This window comes from Thermothielavioides terrestris, chromosome 3, assembly GCF_000226115.1.
Source record: "Thermothielavioides terrestris NRRL 8126 chromosome 3, complete sequence".
Taxonomy (NCBI): Eukaryota; Fungi; Ascomycota; class Sordariomycetes; order Sordariales; family Chaetomiaceae; genus Thermothielavioides; species Thermothielavioides terrestris.
In genome coordinates, this window is record NC_016459.1 from 2,988,094 (window position 1) to 3,005,812 (window position 17,719).

At 58.2% G+C, this 17,719-nt stretch overlaps 6 protein-coding genes across 6 annotated transcripts; 4 read left to right on the forward strand and 2 right to left on the reverse strand.

Moving 5' to 3' along the window:
* Window positions 1-142: 142 nt before the first annotated feature.
* THITE_2145333 (uncharacterized protein) lies at window positions 143-1,964 on the forward strand (the record flags this gene model as incomplete). The annotated part of the gene is made up of 5 exons (XM_003654388.1): window positions 143-373; window positions 439-539; window positions 603-1,113; window positions 1,168-1,659; window positions 1,740-1,964. 5 exons carry the CDS (start codon window positions 143-145, stop codon window positions 1,962-1,964), a joined length of 1,560 nt encoding a protein of 519 aa, XP_003654436.1.
* Window positions 1,965-1,976: 12 nt separating this feature from the next.
* On the reverse strand, window positions 1,977-4,367 carry THITE_2117480 (uncharacterized protein). The gene is made up of 3 exons (XM_003654389.1): window positions 3,456-4,367; window positions 2,913-3,378; window positions 1,977-2,829 (listed from the first exon to the last, which is right to left on the reverse strand). The coding sequence occupies exons 1-3, from the start codon at window positions 4,282-4,284 to the stop codon at window positions 2,334-2,336; spliced, it is 1,791 nt and encodes a 596-aa protein (XP_003654437.1). The 5' UTR covers window positions 4,285-4,367; the 3' UTR covers window positions 1,977-2,333.
* Window positions 4,368-5,000: 633 nt separating this feature from the next.
* THITE_2117481 (uncharacterized protein) lies at window positions 5,001-7,348 on the reverse strand. The gene has a single exon (XM_003654390.1). It carries the CDS (start codon window positions 7,194-7,196, stop codon window positions 5,220-5,222), a length of 1,977 nt encoding a protein of 658 aa, XP_003654438.1. The 5' UTR covers window positions 7,197-7,348; the 3' UTR covers window positions 5,001-5,219.
* Window positions 7,349-8,819: 1,471 nt separating this feature from the next.
* Window positions 8,820-10,153, forward strand: THITE_2145336 (uncharacterized protein; the record flags this gene model as incomplete). The annotated part of the gene is made up of 4 exons (XM_003654391.1): window positions 8,820-9,260; window positions 9,331-9,366; window positions 9,555-10,048; window positions 10,105-10,153. The coding sequence occupies 4 exons, from the start codon at window positions 8,820-8,822 to the stop codon at window positions 10,151-10,153; spliced, it is 1,020 nt and encodes a 339-aa protein (XP_003654439.1).
* A 109-nt stretch (window positions 10,154-10,262) lies between these two features.
* Window positions 10,263-11,348, forward strand: THITE_2035131 (uncharacterized protein; the record flags this gene model as incomplete). Its single annotated transcript, XM_003654392.1, has 2 exons — window positions 10,263-10,919; window positions 10,956-11,348. Coding segments are annotated over 2 exons (1,050 nt in total), but the record flags the coding sequence as incomplete, so codon positions are not given.
* A 1,925-nt stretch (window positions 11,349-13,273) lies between these two features.
* THITE_2117482 (uncharacterized protein) lies at window positions 13,274-14,489 on the forward strand. The gene has a single exon (XM_003654393.1). It carries the CDS (start codon window positions 13,634-13,636, stop codon window positions 14,210-14,212), a length of 579 nt encoding a protein of 192 aa, XP_003654441.1. The 5' UTR covers window positions 13,274-13,633; the 3' UTR covers window positions 14,213-14,489.
* The last annotated feature ends 3,230 nt before the right edge of the window (window positions 14,490-17,719 follow it).

Below are 17,719 nucleotides of genomic sequence, written 5' to 3' on the forward strand. Positions count from 1 at the left end.
TTGGAATTTGGGAACCAGTTCGAGTCCCGTCCACTTCGCGCCGCGTCCAACTGCCTCTGCCTCCACCTCCGATGCACACTGCCTGCTGATGCCGTACGCTACGCATTCAAGACCGAGATAGACGCGCCCCAACCCTTCGAACATGGATCTGCACGAGGTGCAGTCGCACCTCCATGAATGGCTCCAGGAGGCCGCCGTCGCCTTCCAGAAGGTGCCCGGCTCGGCCGTCCTCATCCGCTACGTCCGCTCGAGCTACCAGAACGACCCCGTGCGCTCCGCGATCGAGCTGGTGCTGTTCATTTTCTTCATCCGCTACCTCCTGTCGCCGAGCTACTCGACGTCGAAGCAGAACTACGTCAAGTTTACCGAGGCTGTGAGTCTACTGGCCCTCGGAAGGACGCGCAGGAAAAGAAAAGGGGCTGACGGGAACGGCGATAGGAAATCGACGAGCTGGTAGAGGAATGGACGCCCGAGCCATTGGTGGCCGCGCCGACCGCACAGGCCGAGGCAGACTTGGAGAAGGTGCCTGTGATCGTTGGGTAAGCTGGAGAGAGTGAGCCAACCTGGCGGAAGCTGGCCGGAACGCTGACAAGACAAAACAGCCCTACCGGCCCCAAATCGAGGCTCGCTAACGGCAAGACGGTCACGAACCTCGCGTCGTACAACTTCTACAACTTCAACGCCAACGAGCAGATCAAGGAGAAGGCCATCCAGACCCTGCGTGTCTACGGCGTCGGCCCCTGCGGCCCGCCTAATTTCTACGCCACGCAGGACGTGCACATGAAGCTCGAAGCCGACATCGCCTCGTACTTGGGCACCGAGGGGTGCATCATCTATGCGCACGCCTTCTCGACCATCACCAGCGTGATCCCGACGTTCTGCAAGAGAGGGGACATCATCGTTGCCGACAGGGGCGTCAACTACTCGATCCGGCGCGGCATTGAGGTGTCGCGGAGCACCATCAAGTGGTACAACCATAATGACCTGGAGGATCTGGAGAGGGTGATGCGCAAGATCGTGCAGGAGCAGGCTGGCAAGAAGCTGACGCGCCGCTTTATCGTGACCGAGGGGCTGTTCGAGATGACGGGCGACATGAATGACCTGCCGAAGCTGGTGCGTCTGTCCCCAACGGAGTAACGAAAAGGGTCGCATGCTGACCACCAGCAGCTCGAGCTTAAGGAGAAGTACAAGTTCCGCATCATCCTCGACGAGAGCTCTTCCTTCGGCGTGCTCGGCCGCACCGGCCGCGGGTTGACCGAGGCGCAAAACGTGGATCCCACGCAAGTCGACATGATCGTGGGGTCCCTCGCCGGCCCGCTCTGCGCCGGTGGCGGCTTTTGCGCGGGGAGCCGGGCCATGGTGGAGCACCAGCGCATCACATCGACCGCGTACACCTTCTCGGCTGCCCTGCCCGCTATGCTCGCCGTCACGGCCAGCGAGAGCCTGAACCTGCTACAGTCGAACCCCGAGATCCTGCAGCAGTGCCGCGAGAACATCCGGCTCATGCGCGCCCAGCTCGACCCCCGGAGCGACTGGGTGACGTGCACCAGTGCGCCGGAGAATCCTGTCATGATCTTGGTGCTGAAGCCCGAGGTTGTCAAGGCTCGGAGGCTGAGCATCGAGGACCAGGAGCGGCTGTTGCAGGAGTGCGTCGACGAGGTAAGCTCTCTTCGCCGTTCCCCTTTCCGTCCCCCGACCAGAAAGTCCAAACTTCAGCTGACACGCCGCCCTCCCGAAAGGCGCTCGCCAACGGCGTGCTCATCACCAAGCTCAAATGCGCACCAGTTTCGAACCACACCAGCATCAAGGACGGCGTCTGGACGGTCACCCCGGCGCTGAAGGTGTGCGTCTCGTCCGGGCTGTCCAAAAAGGACGTCGAGAAGGCCGGCGTCACTATCCGGCACGCCGTCACCAAGGTTATGACGCGCAAGACGAATAACAAGCTCAACCTGCCGGCTGCGTGAGGCGGGACACAGACCGGCAGGTCGGACAGAGGCTTCCTGCGGCTGTTATATGCGGATGTCTATGTGGTATGCGGATAGATAGAGGGCGTTGGATGGATGGGTTGGTACTGAGTGCGACGCTTCCACGGCATAGTCTCTGTGGCAGAGGCTGCAAGTAATAATCTAATGTGAATAGACGAGCGAGGAGCCAGTAATGGTTCGGTGGCATTACAGCATCTGTCGCCGTAGGCACCTCTGCTGCGTACATCTGACGTTGAAGTTGGCAGCCAAGTGGTTTGTAGTGAAGTATCAGGTTTTCACCAGGCGACATAACATCAAAAGGGTATCCAGAACGGACAAGCACCACCCAATGCCATCATGAGCCCGCCTCTAAGCCATCTTACCTCCCTTCACCTCTCCACACTCTCCCAACGTCCCCATCTCGACGCCCGCAGCGGGAGCAGAAGTAGCAGCAGCACCCTCCGACCCAGCCACTTCCACACCACCCATATCCCCGTCCTCCAACTCCGCCGGCAGACTCAAATTCAGCACCACGCACACGGCGGCCGTGACGGCGAAGCCGGTCTCCATGACGAGGCTGATGGCGTCGAGGAAGCCGCGCAGGGCGCGGTTGTCGTCGCCGACGGCCGCGAACACGCGGTCGAAGTAGGTCGGCACGAGCGTGGCGCCGTAGCCGAGCGCCAGGCCGGCGGTCAGCACGAAGCGGCTGCGGCGCGTGAAGGGCACGCCGCGGGCGACGATGGCCATGCCCGAGACCGCGACGGCCGTGAAGAGGAAGGTCGTCATGCCGCCCAGCACGGCCGACGGGATGGCCACCAGCGCTGCCGCGAGTTTGGTGAAGATTCCTGCGAGCAGGAGGAAGAGGCTGGGTGGTTGGGGCTGGTTAGTAAAAGGGTTTGGGGGAAAAAAAGAAAGGAGGGGGGAGGAATGAGGGATGGGGAAACACACCAGCAGCAGTAACCGGCAGAACGGTTCGCGCAGCGGGTCAGCGCGATGACGCCATTGTTCTGCGCGAAGGTGGTCACGGGCGTGATGGTGGCGAGGGCGGCGAGGGTGCCGTTGATGCCGTCGGCGAGCACGCCGCCCTGGATGCGGCTCTCGTAGAGCGCGCCGGAAACCTCGAGCCGCGACACGTCGCAGGTGGCCGTGATGTCGCCGACGGCCTCGCAGGCGCAGATGACGAAGACGGCCAGCAGCGGCAGCACCAGCGGGCCGTAGACCGACAGCCGGAACGTGTGCACCCACACGAACGACACCGCCGGCGCGCTGTCAATGCCCGACCGGTCAAAGTACCCGCACGCCGCGGCGATGATGCAGCCCGTCAGTAGGCCGATCACCACGCTGGTCGACTTCATCAGCGGCGAGCCGAAGCGCTCGCAGAGGATGATGGTGAGGAAGACGGAGAAGCCGAGGCCTGGCAGGGAGCGTGTTAGTCCTTCAGATATCAAAGGGCAAACCCTGGTCAAAGGGGTGAAGGCAGTAGAAACTCACCAAGAAACTCGGGCGACCCCCAAGGGAGGGCATGCGGCGCGGCGACGTTGGGACACAGCGCGTAGAAGTCAGTCGGGCTCGCATCGGAGCAGGAGCCGCTGCCGCCAGCCCAGTCCTTGAAGCCGGAGGAGATCAGGCTGATGCCGATCAGCATGACCGTGGGCCCCGTCACGATGGGCGGGAAGATGCGCAGGATGATCCTGGGCGGCATGAAGGAGATGAGGATCTCGAGCAGCGAGCAGACGGCGGCCGTGCCCAGCACGGCCCCGTAGGCGTCCGGGCAGGGCAGCGGCGTGCCGTCCTCGGCCGTGGGGCAGAAGCCGTTGGCGTACATCTGGCGGAAGGCGCCTGAGGCGACGGGGATGATGGCGAACGAGATGCCGACCACGGAGAGGAGGCCGGTGCCGACGTAGTACGGCGTCTTGAGGATGCGGAAGCGGGTGATCTGGATGGCCGACAGGAGGCCCGACACGATCAGGGCGGTCGACACGAGGTACTGCGTCTGCTCCGCGTCCAGGTTGACGCCGCCGGCGCCGGCCATGATGAGCGGCGGGGTGATGATGCCGGCCAGCATGGCGAGCGCGTGCTGGAAGCCGAGCACCAGGGCCAGCACCACGGGCATGCGGTCGTTGAGGCCGAAGAAGGGCGGCGGCTTCTCGGCCTTCTTCATGAAGGGCAGGTTGGGCCGGAAGAGGAAGGCATAGTCGTAGTTGCCCACGAGGCCCTCCTTCGTGAAGAACGTTCTCTTCACGCCGCGCAGTCGGTCGGCGAGTGTCCGCTTTGGAGGCCGGTCGGGCACGATCTGGGACGAGCCTTGGTCTTCATCCATGGCGGCCAAGGGATGCTGATGCCAGGCCGTCGCTGTAGGTCACCGAGCCAGGGTCAAGAAGGAGCAGCGAAGGAAGATGGCCCCGGTCCGCTGTGTTCTGCAAGCTGCTCACCCGGTTCATCCGACCAGGAATTAATATTAGAACCAATTGGGAGAGCAGCCGAGAGTCAACAGCTGAAATTGATCTCCCGACTCAAGGCAGGCGGTTGAGCAGGTGGCGAGCGGCCCCTGACCCGACTTTTACACGCGCACGCGAGCCGCTGGCGCGATCAGGGCCAGAAGAGTTCTGGCTTATCTTGGATTATCTCGGGGTGCTCCACAGCTGAACTGGATCCCACAGCAGAACCAAGCTGTGGATCCGAGCAGTCCACAGGCGATAAGCCCCGGTTACACTACGTTACAGTACAGATACACCAGGAGCGGACATGGTGGCCCTGTCGTGACACCCCTGGCGGTTTCTGTCCTCGCTGGAAATATCGTGGAAATGACGGACACTAACCGTAACCGCAGGCAGCATACAAGTAAGTTATCAACCAAGGGCTTTCTCCCCACAATGGCATCCAATATTTCGCTCATTGCTATGACCAGTGAGCGATAGCGATACGGGAGATGCCCACTTAGCCTTCTGGGCCTGATACGAAACCGCCGAGAGCATCGTGGGGTTAGATCCAGGCCCCAGGACCCGACAAATCGGTCAAGGTAGGCGGGGGTGCCGCAGACTGGGGGTCAGATGTTGCGGTACTCGGTGCAGTCCACCGCAATGCATATGCGTGAAGCGTGGGGGTCACGACCCCTGACATCAGGACGCGTGACAGGCGCCGACAGCCAACTGCTCGGTATATTGACACTGGCGCACGGTCGACAGCAATGGCGGCACATCTCCGCCGTCGGGCATGGCATCGAGCCCGCCAGAACAGCGTCTTCCCCGGACGGCCCTACCGTCGCGGGGTTGCTATGGCCAGCCACTCCTGGATCGTCCTCGCCGCCAGCCTCGGCAGCCCTTTATACCTCTGAGCATCATACGTCTCCTCAATGGCCTTAGCCAGCCGCTGCGCCCTCACCACGGCGCGCCGGTTCGCCCCGGCAGGCCTCTCCCTCGCCACGAAGGCATCCACCTCGGCGATCAGCTCGCGGCGGCGCCTCCTTACCGCGGGCGGGTCCTCGCGCTCGACGACGCACAGCTCGCACGCGCAGTCGAACCCCCAGGTGCGGGCGAGCGCCTCGCGGCGGGCGTCGTAGTCGCCCGACTCGTCGTACGCGTGGAAGATCTCGTCGCCGCGCGCGATGCGCCGCGCCGCCCGCAGCACCATCAGGTCGCCCACGAACTCCTTGCGCGCGTTGGCCGCGCACGAGTGGTTCCCCAGCGCCGCCCGCAGCCACAGGCCCGTGCTCGCGTTGCGCGCGCCCTCCGCGTCCCCGAATTGGCTGCCCGGCCCGAAGGCGTTGCGCGAGACGATGTCGTGCACGCGGAAAGTGTCGATGGCTGGGCCGTCGTCTGCGGTGGTGGTGTTGGTGGCAGTGTTGGTGGTGGGAACACCGGGCCAGTCGCCGTAGAGGTTCATGACGGCGGCGGTCTGGGAGGGGTTGTTGAGCAGCTTGTGGACGACGGCGCGGGTGAGGCCGACGGGCGAGACGCGGATGCGGTCGTCGCGCACGTCGTACGTGATGGCGGTCAGCACGTCGCTCTCGAAGCCCCAGACGACGCAGAAGGCTTTCTCGATGAAGATGATGTCGCCCTCGGGGATGTCGCGCGTCGCGAACAGGCCGCGGCCGCGGCCCGGGCTGTCTTTGATGGTGGTGTTGGCGACGAAGCTGGCCGCGTCGGCGCGGGGGCGGGCGCGGGACAGACCGGCCCGGATCTTGCTGAGATCATGCGTCCCGGCTTCCTGCTCACGCAGACGCAGGTCTATCTTGCGGAGGATTGCGCTGGTCTCCTTGGAGCTGATGTCCGGGGTGAGCTTGAGTCGCCGCTCGAATAGCTCCTTGGCCTCGCGGTACTTGCCGAGGTTGTATGCCGCTGTCCCGGCGCGGAAGAGGGCTTTGCTATCCAGCTCTTTGGATCGCTGGTCGTCGTCTCGGCCAATGAGCGAGGCTTTCGCGTCGGCTTCTGCTTCGTCGAATTGGCTGAGGAGGAGGTTGACATGCGCCCGGTTCCGAGAGAGATCCCGGGCCAGATCGGGGTTCGCGTTGTGCACGACATCTTGCCGGGCGATTCTTAGACCCTCGGTATATTTTGCGTGAGCCAGCGGTAGGTTCTGCTTCTCCAGCGCTGCATTGCCCTCATCTTTGCAGCGCTTCGCCATCTTCTCGGCCGCTGCAACATCTGATACTTCCGCATCCGTCCCCGTGACGACCACCAGGTCAGAGGGATGGTCAACCCGAAGCGTAGGTTCGCCATCATCTGTGAGAGTGAAATACGGCTCCTTGAGTATAAAAACGGCTCCCGGCGTTTCCAGGACTTCCCTGCCGTGGCGGCGCTTGTGCAAGCAGATCTCGAGGCGTTCGATCTCCTCACCGGCCTCGTCCTGCACCATCGCCCACGACCTGGCTGCCAGTGTCACCACGGGGCTGGCACGCTTGACGGTGAGCCGGTAGCCACGGTGGTGGGTTTCCATTCGAAGGTCGCCCAACTTCATCGGCTGCAGGTCCTTCAGGGGGACGACACAGGGCGGATACGGCTGGCCTACTCCGATGGCGGGCATTGTAGCTGCCTGCGACGGTCCCATGTCGGCCATATCGGCCATGAGAGACGCGCCGGTAGCGTTTCTGATAGCCGATTTGGCATCTCGCGGCTCCCGCGCCTGGCCGGCGGCTGCATTGCATTTCTTCACCCGCTCCTTGACCGTGTTCCGGATGCGCTCCGCCTCTTGCTCGGTCAAGAAGACGGTATTGCCGCTTCTCTGAGCCGCCATAGCAAAGTTTAAGAAGAGTCAGCAGCAAAAATGTTGAGCGAGCGGCGCGAGGTCGTGTTGCCTCGCGGATCTCGGGGCATCTGCGGCCGAGTAGCGATATCTCAAATTTGATCTCTCTTGAAAGGCTTGGATGAGCGAAAATGTGGAACTCGCATGTTGTGAATATGACCAAGGATGAACTGGGTTAGGGTTAACTATGTTTGAGATAAATAAGGTACGCATCTTTGTTACCGCGTTATGTGCATCACAGACGGCAGGCTCTGGTCAAGGTCGTCATTGTGACTTGGACAGTTAGTTACGGTCTCTGACACTTTCAACTACCATAGTGGACAGGTTACATACCGATCCAAGCTCTGGCAGTGCGTCACCATCAAGTTTCTGTGTACGGATTACAGAGTGCGGATTCCGTACACTGAGGGCATTGGAGGGTAAGGTAAGTGTATTCCATACCTACACATAACCATTCTGATGAGGGCATTGCAGGACAGTGGTTTACTGCGCACCAGGCCCCATTCCATCTCGCAAAGGATTCAATCGAACCCAACTGGGAGTTTGCTCCAGGCTAACGATGGTTATCGTCCGGGGTCTGGTCGTCACTGCCCTCCAATACCAATTACACATCCCGCGTTCTTATCAGTTGCCCTCGCAGCATGCTCGGTGATAACGCAGCATCAGCATCCCGGAGCCCGGAGCCCAGAACCCAGAGCCCAGGGTCCTGCCCACCATCTTGCATCTTGGGGGTCATGCAGCCCTGCAGGCAACGCCGCTGTGGCTGGCGTTCCGCCCAGTCCCGCCCTGTCCTGCTTAGGAGGAACGACACTAGTTACGGCCTGTCTGATGCTCTCGCCTACCTACCCACATCAATAATCACTGTCAACGGCGGGGCTGGCGAGCAGACAGGGTGCCACCCCCCAAGGACGACGCCGGCTTTTTACCGCGGTCTGCTTCAGCATCGGAGGCTGCTCTCGCCTTCCCCTCCCGTGCTTCATTCGCCATGGCAGCACCCTCTCGAAGAAGCCCCTCGGACTTCCAGAGGAGGTGGAGAGCGCAAAGCGTCAAGCCACTGTTGCCGGTCTGCAGGTACGGTAGCATTCACTAACGCCTTCACCCAAGGCCTTCACCCAAGCAATCGGCATCCTCCCGTCAGCCCGGGGGCCGTGTCTGGAAAGGGGCGAAGCCGGAAGTCGACAGAGGAAGGGAACAACAAAAAAAGCAACTGCGTCCCCCTCGGGATTGGAGTCCAGCTCATCGTCTCCCCGTCAAGCCGTTTCCAAGACCAGAGCAGAAGACGAGCCAAATTTCCACACCGGGATTGCCGTCATTGCGGCAGACTGTTTCTGATCTATCGTGATCGACCTGATGATCGTTGTCAGCCCGCTCCCGAACGAGAACCTGGGAGCAGCATCCCCCGCGCCGAGAAAGGATCGGACGATCCTCTCCTGCGCGACATCAAGCCCAGAGATCTGCCGGATTTCCCCCCTATTGCGGGCGCATTCACGACGGGCTGCGGTCTGAGTCTCGGTTTAAACCTTTAATAACCGGAAGACAGTCGTCCAGACCAGGTCCAGCAACTCGCTGGCGGCATCTGTCTCGAGCCGGCTCGCCTTACTGCCTGCCGTAACCATGTCGGGTCGCAGCGCCTACGCTCGGAAAAAGGCCACTGAACGCACACCAGCGCGGGCCAGGTCCAATGCCAGTTCCGACAATGCTACGACCGGCGGGCTGGGCGAGCTGGTCGGTGGACCGGTTCCTCGCCAAGATCGAGCCCGGTACCGGGAGATGGATGCTGCAGGCACCAAGACGGCAAACGCGCGCCCCCGGGACTTAACGGGACTTCCCGAGATGGATGATATGGCCGTATACTACAACGGAGACCACAACAATGGCGGCCGGAGCGGGTCCAGTTTAGGTGAGAGGAGTGCAGGCCCGCACGCGTCACGAGGCAACAGACCGCTCGACGACTCCGCCCACGCCCGCCCCCCGAGACTGACGTTGAAGACGGACTATGTGTCCGGGATTGAAAAGTCCGGACTCAGGAACGCGCTGGACAAGAAGAGCGACGAAGTCCGCAAGGGACTGGCAAAAGCGTTCACCTTCAAGAAGAAGGAGAGGACTGGCGAAGATTCTCAGACAGCTGGCGACCACAGACCGGAATCGGCTGCCACTGTGCGTCCGGTTGAGGTTGTTGATTCTCGATTAGAAGACCCACGCGACACCCGAGAGGACGCCATCTCTCCTGGCCGGTACCGGGAGGTGTTGGGAGATGTTGATCTCCGACTGAGCCAGGCAGGGATGCCGGTGCACTCGCCGCCGGCACGCCCATTACCGGCCGTGCCAGGAGCCGTGCTGCCAATCAAGCGCTGGATTGGCGCCGGAAGACCACCACAACGGTGGAATAAGCTGAGGAAGGATCCCGAGCTATGGGACCCCCATGGGGATGTCCTCGTCTTCTTGGGTCAGAGGGGCCAGCCTTCCCTGGATCCATCCTTCCGCCTGTCTTCGCACATCATCGAAGCCACCGAATCTCGCTACCTGATCGCCATGCTGCGAGAGGGCTCCACCGAAGACGACCTTGACACGCCTTCACCTCTCTCGGGTGCGCCGCCGATGCTGCAGCGGCATGGATCGTCTGGACGGCGGCGACTTGCTCCGGGAGGCTACGGCCATCGTGGCCAGCCCACCCCGCCTGCCTCGGAGGATAACAGCTTGTGGAATGCGGATGGGCAGATCTCGTATGAGCTGCACTTCCCAGCACCCTCGGATTCGTCAGCCCGCGACCAGGTGCGATATCATATCACCACCCGCAACGTGTTTGCCCTGCTCTACCATGCTTCACTGGTTGGCTTCTCGCTGTACCAGGCCTTAGCGGACTTGCACGACCGCCTCGAGTCTTATATGCCGACAACAGCCGACAACATCGGCTCGATTCTCCACTACCTCTCCGCTCGGGGCATTGATGACGTCCGCGGCGATCCCGAAACAGCCGTGGGCCTCTTGGCCTGGAGCGAACACAGGGCGGTACGCTGGGAGGAAGGGTGGCGCGAGGCGTTCGTGCATTGCGCCGGCATGTACTCGGAACTCGAGTCATGCGCCGACTTCAGCCATGTCTCGCCTCTCACTCGCGCGCTGCTCGAGCGCGCCAGCCTCGAGACGCAGCTGCGCATCCAGGCTGCCGAAGAGCGGCTGGCCGCGTTCGAGTACGGTGACATGTGGCCGGCCGCAGTGGCCATCACGGCGAGCACAAGCGGTCCTGTGGTCGCGGCGCCGGCGAAGGCGGCGATGGATCGCCTGCAGCAGTTCTTCGTCCGGTACTACACGCGCGAGTTTGGCTCTTGGCCGCCGCTGTCGTCGCAAAGTGCCGTCGCTGCCGCCCCTAAGGTGGTGGGGGGAAGAGCGGAAGACACCTGGCTGACGAGGACGGTGGCGCAGCGGTTGCAAAAGGACTTCGCCGCGCTATACGACTACTTGGTCAATCGAGACATCATCTGGGACGAGTCGGAGGCACGGCCAAGCCGGAAATGGATGATGATCAGCGAGAGCGGAAACCGCGGGTTCGAAGCTGACACGCCCGACCTACCCATGACGGACATGCTTGTCGAGTTCGACAATAAGCACCGGTTCCCGCACATCCCACACCCTTACCCCCTCGTGCCGGAGTCAATCCCATCATTACCTGTGATCAGCACCGCCGGGAGCGGGAGTTCGACGAGTGGGATATTCGGAGTCAAACCAAGCAAGAACAACACCGTCCCGGCCCAGGGCGGCGACGGCAGTGGTCGGGTAGGCGCAGCCGAGCGGCGCATCCAGCTGGCGTACACGGAAGCAACCAACGTCTTCACGCTCGGCACGACGTTCAGCCACTCGACCCTCGTTGATGCCTTCAGCAAGTTCGAAAAAGCCGACTGCATCGGCGAAGTCGACCCGTCCACCGCCCGCCGTGGTCGCTGGGTGCTCATCTACGGTGTCCTGCAGACGCTCGCCACCGTCTCCGTCGACGCCCCCAACGTCCGCTACAAGGACGGTGTCGCGTACCACCTCTCGCCGCGCCTCAAAGGCGTCAAGATCCCTCCGTGGAAGACGGGCGCGGCTGGCCCAGACCCGCACGAGGCGACCCATGAGCAGTCCCATTGCTGGACGGTGCCCGCGTCGTGGACCAACCCTACCAGCCCCGGCGGGGAAACGGACCCATCTGGCAGCGGCGCCGACAGCTCAGCGGAAGAAGGCGCCAGCTATCCCACCCACTTCCCCCAGCGTGGCTACAGCAGGCAGAGCAACCGCGGCCACCAACGGCAACAGCAACCGCACTTCCTCAGCCCGCGTACGCTGCTCCCGACCCGCGGCTCCCTGCGCAGCATCAGCACCGGCGTTACCGCCATGACCACCACTACCACCACTACCACCGCCACCACCACCACCGGGAGCAACAGCGTGCCATCGGTCGTCATGGGTTCCCCAACCGCCGCCGGCGGTCTCTATACCGGCTTCCGCAGCAGCGTGCTATCCTACGCCGGCAGCGACACCGGCAGCAGCGGCAGCGGCAATGGCGCGACACATCCTGTTCAGACGCGGATCGCGCCCGCACCAGGACCGGGGCAGGGGCAGGGGCAGGGGTGGCAGGCCGCCGCGGCAAGCAGGCATGTTCTACATGGGGACGAGCACGAGTGGACGTCTGCAGCAGCCGCGGCCGCATCGTCGCGGCAGACTCGGGGCCGGCAGCACGGCCAGGGCGAGGCGTATCCTGGGTCACCTTCTGCAGCGGGCGGGCATGCGTATGCGCGCGTTTCTGCCGGGAGGATGGCGGCGCTGCCCGGTTCGCGACCGCGGGGTGCGGAAGAGGCGGGTGGTGCGGACGAGGGGTCCGCCTCTGCCTCTGCCTCTACCTCTGGCTACACCCATGGCCCCCCTGCCCAGGACGCTGGTCTCGGTGTTGAGCTGGGCGAGCTGGATGAGCTGCTGGACGAGGTGGTGGACGTGGACGGGGAGATGTTTGTCATGGCGCATGGGACTCCGCGCCAGGCGCAGGCGGGATGGGGTGATGGTGGCGGTGGTGCTGGTGCTGAGGGAGAGCCGGATGGTCCGGGTGGTGGGTCCGGAGCGGAGATGGCGAGGGTGGGGCCGGGGCCGGTGATTCGGGATTTTGATGAGCTTGAGTCGGCGCTGGGTTCGATGGACTAATCCGTAATGTCAATCAATGTGTGAAAAGGGGGTTTGTACGGATATCCGTAGCTGTTTGCGCAATCCAGGGCGACCCAATTTTTCGCCGCCCTTAAGGAGGTAACGCTATCTAACTCTTTGGCGCCGCGCCGTGCTGTGATTTGAAGGTCTTCCAGTGGCCGACACCAGCCATCCGGATTTCGGGCACGTGGGAGCGGCACACATGGCGAACGGCGGCGCTGATTGGCCGGGCTCCCCAACCAACCTCCGGTTTCTTGGGTGCGATCGCAGCGTGCATGCAAGAGTCAGCCAGACTCAGATTTCCTGCTGACTACGGAGCAAACTCGAACGATATTTTCCCGAGCTCGATTGAGATTATCGCTTTGAAATTCCCAAGTCTCGTCGCATCTCCTGGTTGCAGATCTCCCTCCCGGGCCACGTTTCCTGCCTCGATCGGTTTCCACTTTCGATCGCATCCCGGTCGTTCCCCCGCCAACAAGTCGCAGGCAACCCCGCTTGGTTGGGCGAGCTGCTGGTTCGGACCAGGGACCAGTCTGCGTGCGACAAGACTACCAGGTAACTTATCGACGCACACACACACACGTCACCAGGGTCTTGCCGCAGACGTTGTGCATTTTAGTCTTTCGGACGAGATCGATTTTCGTTCGGAGGGTTTAAAACTATTACACTAGCTTTTGTTGGCTACACCGCGTCGGTGTACAGACGGTGTGGTCGCCTTTCCGCTTGTACCGAAGCACTCAAAGCTGGTTTGACGAATTGAGAGCCCGAGCTGGGAACCAGTCCACGGTCGCCCGTCGACTCGGCAGGATTGGCGAAGGCCACTCGCTGACAGTGTGCTGTCCCGCGAATTCACCTCTCGGCAGCCAACGTGGCAGTGAGGCGGAGAATTCACTTCTTGGGCAACCAACGCGGCAGTGAGGCTGCCAAGCATTCCCGACTGCTAGTTACTCAGCTTTTCGCCGCCTGCGTCTTCATTCCAGAACTGCGATCACGCATCTGGTGACGGCGAGAGGACCGACTTCTTTGAAAACGACCAGTGTCAAAAAATCGGCGCAAATCCGACTCACGGTAGCACAAAACACCCCATCTGCGGTCGTAACCCGGCGCACGAACGCGCCCACAGCTAGCCAAGATGCTGTTCGCAATTCTGTTCACCTTCTGGCGCTTCGCCGAAATCGTCACCTTGGTAAATAATCAACTCCCCCCTCCCCCCCAACGCTTCCACTTCCAGCAGACGCTCACCCTGCTCCCAGATCCCCATCATGGGCATGCTCGCCTGGTTTGTCAATGGCTACCTGAACGCAAACCTGCTCACGCCGACCTACATCCTGCTGCTGTTCATCGTGTCAGTGCTGGCGCTGGCCTGGGCCATCTTCACGCTGTTCAGCTACCACCGGTCGTCGAGCAACGCGCGCTTCGTGGCGCTGGTCGACCTGGCCTTCTTCGGCGCGCTGATCGCGGGCGTCTACTACCAGCGCTTCATCGCGGCCGTCGACTGCGCGACCGTGCAGCCGGGCTCGCCCGTCGACATCGACCTCGGCATCTTCGGCAGCGCCAGCCTGCGCATCGGCACCGGCCTCGACGTCACCATCGACAAGACCTGCAGCATGCTCAAGGCCTGCTTCGCCCTCGGCATCATGAACGTCGTCTTCTTCTTCGTCACCGCCGTCCTCGCCTGGATCCACGGCGACCGCGCCGTCCGCGAGGAGCGCCGCTACGTCGAGACCCGCCGCGTCAGCCACAGCCGCCATCGCAGCCACAGCCACAGCCGCAGCCGTCACGGCGGCGGCAGTCGTCACAGCTCGCATTCGCGTCACTCGCACCGCCGCGCGTATGTCTGATGGCCGGGCTCGCAGAGAAGAGGGCGGTAGGCGCGGATAGGGAGTGGCCGGGACGGGTAGACTGGCCGCTATGCACTTCCTGTGGTATATGTTGCGTATATATCCCGTTGTTGGCTGGCAGGGCTTGATGCTGTTGATTTCACTTCGGATGGGTTACTTGGGGAGCTGCAAAGCGATAGAAGGGCTGTGGATAGTTCAGTTACGAAGTCATGACATGTTATGGGCACGATGTGTATAGTGGTAGGAGAGGTGGCCCTACTGATCCTTTGATACGGTTTAGTTTAGGAACAAGCGATATAACGGTGCGGGTCTAGGCCGTTATGTACCGCGTACTCGAATCCGCCGGCACATCACGGACGGACGGTATTGGTACACCACGCACTTCGACATCCGATGCCGCTTAAGGACGTGTATGTTTTGGCAGGATGTTCTCCATCCACATCATGTCCGTGGCTGTGACAAGCAACGCCGGGGTCACCGAGGCCACAGGCAACGATCAGGCTGGCAATCTGCTATTTCGCTGGCGAGCAAAGACACAATGTAGTCCCCTCGGCTTGGTCCGTCATACGAAAAGTACCGATCATGCACCAACGCGTCCCTCTCATCCCTCATACAATGCTCTACTTCTCCGCCACTGCCACCCATTGGCTTACCGTCAACGTCACCTTCCCTCCCTCCACCTTCGTTCCAGGCTGCGTCTTCAGCAATTCAGCAAGCAAATCCACCTCCTCATCCCACTTCTCCCCGTCGACCTCATGCCACCCACCAATCCCCGCCAAGTACGCCCACGTCTTCTCCACCCACTCCCTAAACTGGCCCCCCTCCTGTTGGAACCGCTGCGCCGGCTCAGGAAGATGAAGCTATCACAATGCAAGCAATACGCACAACTGGAATCAATCGTGGTGTTGAGGATATTGTATTGTAGGAGAGTTCTCCTGATTAGGAGCCTAGTCTTAGGCGGCAGTTGGGCATCAAGCTGGTGGATCCTAATCTCGGTAGGCCGACCCGCTACCCTAGGCCGGGCTAGTTCTAATACACCCCCCTAGGTCGAGCCTCCGGCTTCGGCCTGCCAAATCTAGTAATCTATAAAGCTATTCCTAACACTACGTCCTTCCTAATCTAGTAATTCTATAGTATTGAGGTCCTTCTGCTATTGCTCTAATCTACTGAGCTTTGTACGCCTATCCTTCTTAATCCTATATATTATACTATAAACCGAACCTTCTATTTAGCTAGAGCCTTCCTCTAGCCCTATGTTTCTTCCTTCTATATCGCCTAGTAGGTATAGATCTTAATAAGGGCCTAGATATCTACTAGATTAAATATTTCTATAAACTTCCTATAGGGCTTTAGTTCTAGCACCTTCGTTAGGCCGTTAGCTAATATCTAGTTCGAAGGTATATAATCTACGTTAACCCTCTTATTTTAAGCTTCTTAGTATAGCTAGTAGTTATAAATGTCGATATATTTTAGCTTTGTCTATAGTATAGGTATCTCAGTATTGATTAGCTAAATCGTTTATTTATTATCGTATTAGATCAATAGGATTTTATTATCTAGATAGATCTCTAGTACCTCTAATAGACGCTAAAGGAATATACCTTCTTTCGCTACCTATATAAGTACTAACAACTTTGCCTCTATAGTCGATATAGTTACTATATCCTACTTACTAGCTCGCTAGGCGATTAGCCCTTCGAATAGGATAATAGTATAACCTTATAAACTTTTATAATCGATACTATTATCGACGAAGCTAATATCGCTAGCTACGATTAGGATATCTCCTTCTTCTAGCTAAAGGGCCTAGAACCTTGTTCAATAGAGGTATTATAATACTCGATCAGCTATATAATAGTGTTCTAGTCCTAGGTTCTAATTGAATTGTATAAGCTTAGAGGCTACGAAGGCAATGTCTAGGTATATATTGACGGCTATATATAGGATTAAGCCGACCTTCCTTTAATAGAGCCTAATAGAGCTATAGCTAGTAACATCGTTGTATAGGAGCAGTTCACTTTTAGCTATTGGAGTCTCTAGCTCTCCTTTTTCCTAGGTTAACCTTATAATCTTCTCAATATAAGCTATCTAGCTAAGTTAAATTAAACGCCTCTTATAGTTGCGATAAATCTCTATACCTAGGAACTATAAGAGGTTATCTCCTCCTATAAGTTTATACTTTTCTTATAGCTAGCTAATTACTTCGTTGGCTTGGTATTAATCCTTCTTATAGTAGACGAAGATGATATTATCTATATAGAAGAAGACGATAATACCTTTGTTTATTATAATATAGGGCTTTTATAGTATAGCCTAGAACCTTAGGTTCCTTAGAGTAGCTATTAGCTCTCGTTGCTAAAGGAGAAGAGACTTTTATAGGCTATAGAGCGCCTTCTTTAGCTTTAAGATAGTTCTTAGCTTACAATAGCTATATAGCATCTCTATATAAATGTCCTTATCGATCTTTATATTAACGAAGGCATTAACTATATCGAACTACTTTAGTTCTAGGTCGAACCTTATTATAGTAGCAAGCACTATTCTAAAGGATCATATAGCGAGTATAGCTATATAGTTCTCTTTAGCGAACTTCTTCTTTTATTAATCGCTATATACTACTAGCCTCGCTTTATATTTAACGAAGTGCCTACTCTTATTAAACTTATAGATATATACCTATATATAATTTAGGATCTATTTGCCTTAGACCTCCTTATTATAGTGGCAAATCTCTTCCTAGGAGCCTATCACTTTATAGCTTCGAAGATGATTACGTTCTACTTCTAAGAATAGCTAGCCTAGTAGATAATCTTCGAGTTTAGAGTGCTATCGAGGTATAGGCGAAAGTATCGACTAATAGATAGATCTAAGTTTACCTTCTTGCTATAGGCGATCGACTTCTTTTTAAAAGATCCTTTTAGTATCGCTAACTTCCTTCTTAATAGTATTAACTACCTTCTTAGCCTTCTTTTACTCTTTTAGGTAAGCTCTTCTCTCTCTTCCTCTATACGGAGGACCCTCTTTAAGTGCCTACGTTCGGTAGCTCTAAGGCCCAACGTTCCTATATTGAAGGTGGCCTCCTATAGTTAGAATACTCTTTTAGAGGCTCTAGGCGAATATAAACCTAGGAAGGTAGCTACGATTAAAGCGTTTAGCGGAGTAGGTAGAGGAGTTGGATATTAGAACTCTAGGAAGGTGCCTATAGTATCGCCTTTTACTACGATAGTATCTAATACTTCTTTAATAGTAGCTAGGCTCTCCTCTAGTTCTTCGAAGGTTGTTAAAGGCGTATTAAACGCCTCTATTGTATCCTCTTCCTTAGCTATAGGTATAAGATCGCTATTATCTAGCTAATCGGTATTATTAACGCCTTTAGCATTAAGCTAGCGCTTTAGCTTTTTAAGGTCTACCTAGGGAATGTCTTATACTATAAGCTTTAGATCGCCTAGGTATACCTACTTTTTATTAAAGATTATATTATATATATATACTATTTGGTTGATAGTA

Bases quoted from the DNA above. Each gene is read 5' to 3' on its own strand.
- THITE_2117482 (XM_003654393.1), top strand. From the start codon at position 13,634: ATGGGCATGCTCGCCTGGTTTGTCAATGGCTACCTGAACGCAAACCTG.
- THITE_2117480 (XM_003654389.1), bottom strand. From the start codon at position 4,284: ATGGATGAAGACCAAGGCTCGTCCCAGATCGTGCCCGACCGGCCTCCA. The intron at 3,379-3,455 runs GTGAGTTTCTAC...GCTCCCTGCCAG, and splicing joins GGGGTCGCCCGAGTTTCTTG to GCCTCGGCTTCTCCGTCTTC. The intron at 2,830-2,912 runs GTGTGTTTCCCC...CCAACCACCCAG, and splicing joins TCTGCCGGTTACTGCTGCTG to CCTCTTCCTCCTGCTCGCAG.
- THITE_2117481 (XM_003654390.1), bottom strand. From the start codon at position 7,196: ATGGCGGCTCAGAGAAGCGGCAATACCGTCTTCTTGACCGAGCAAGAG.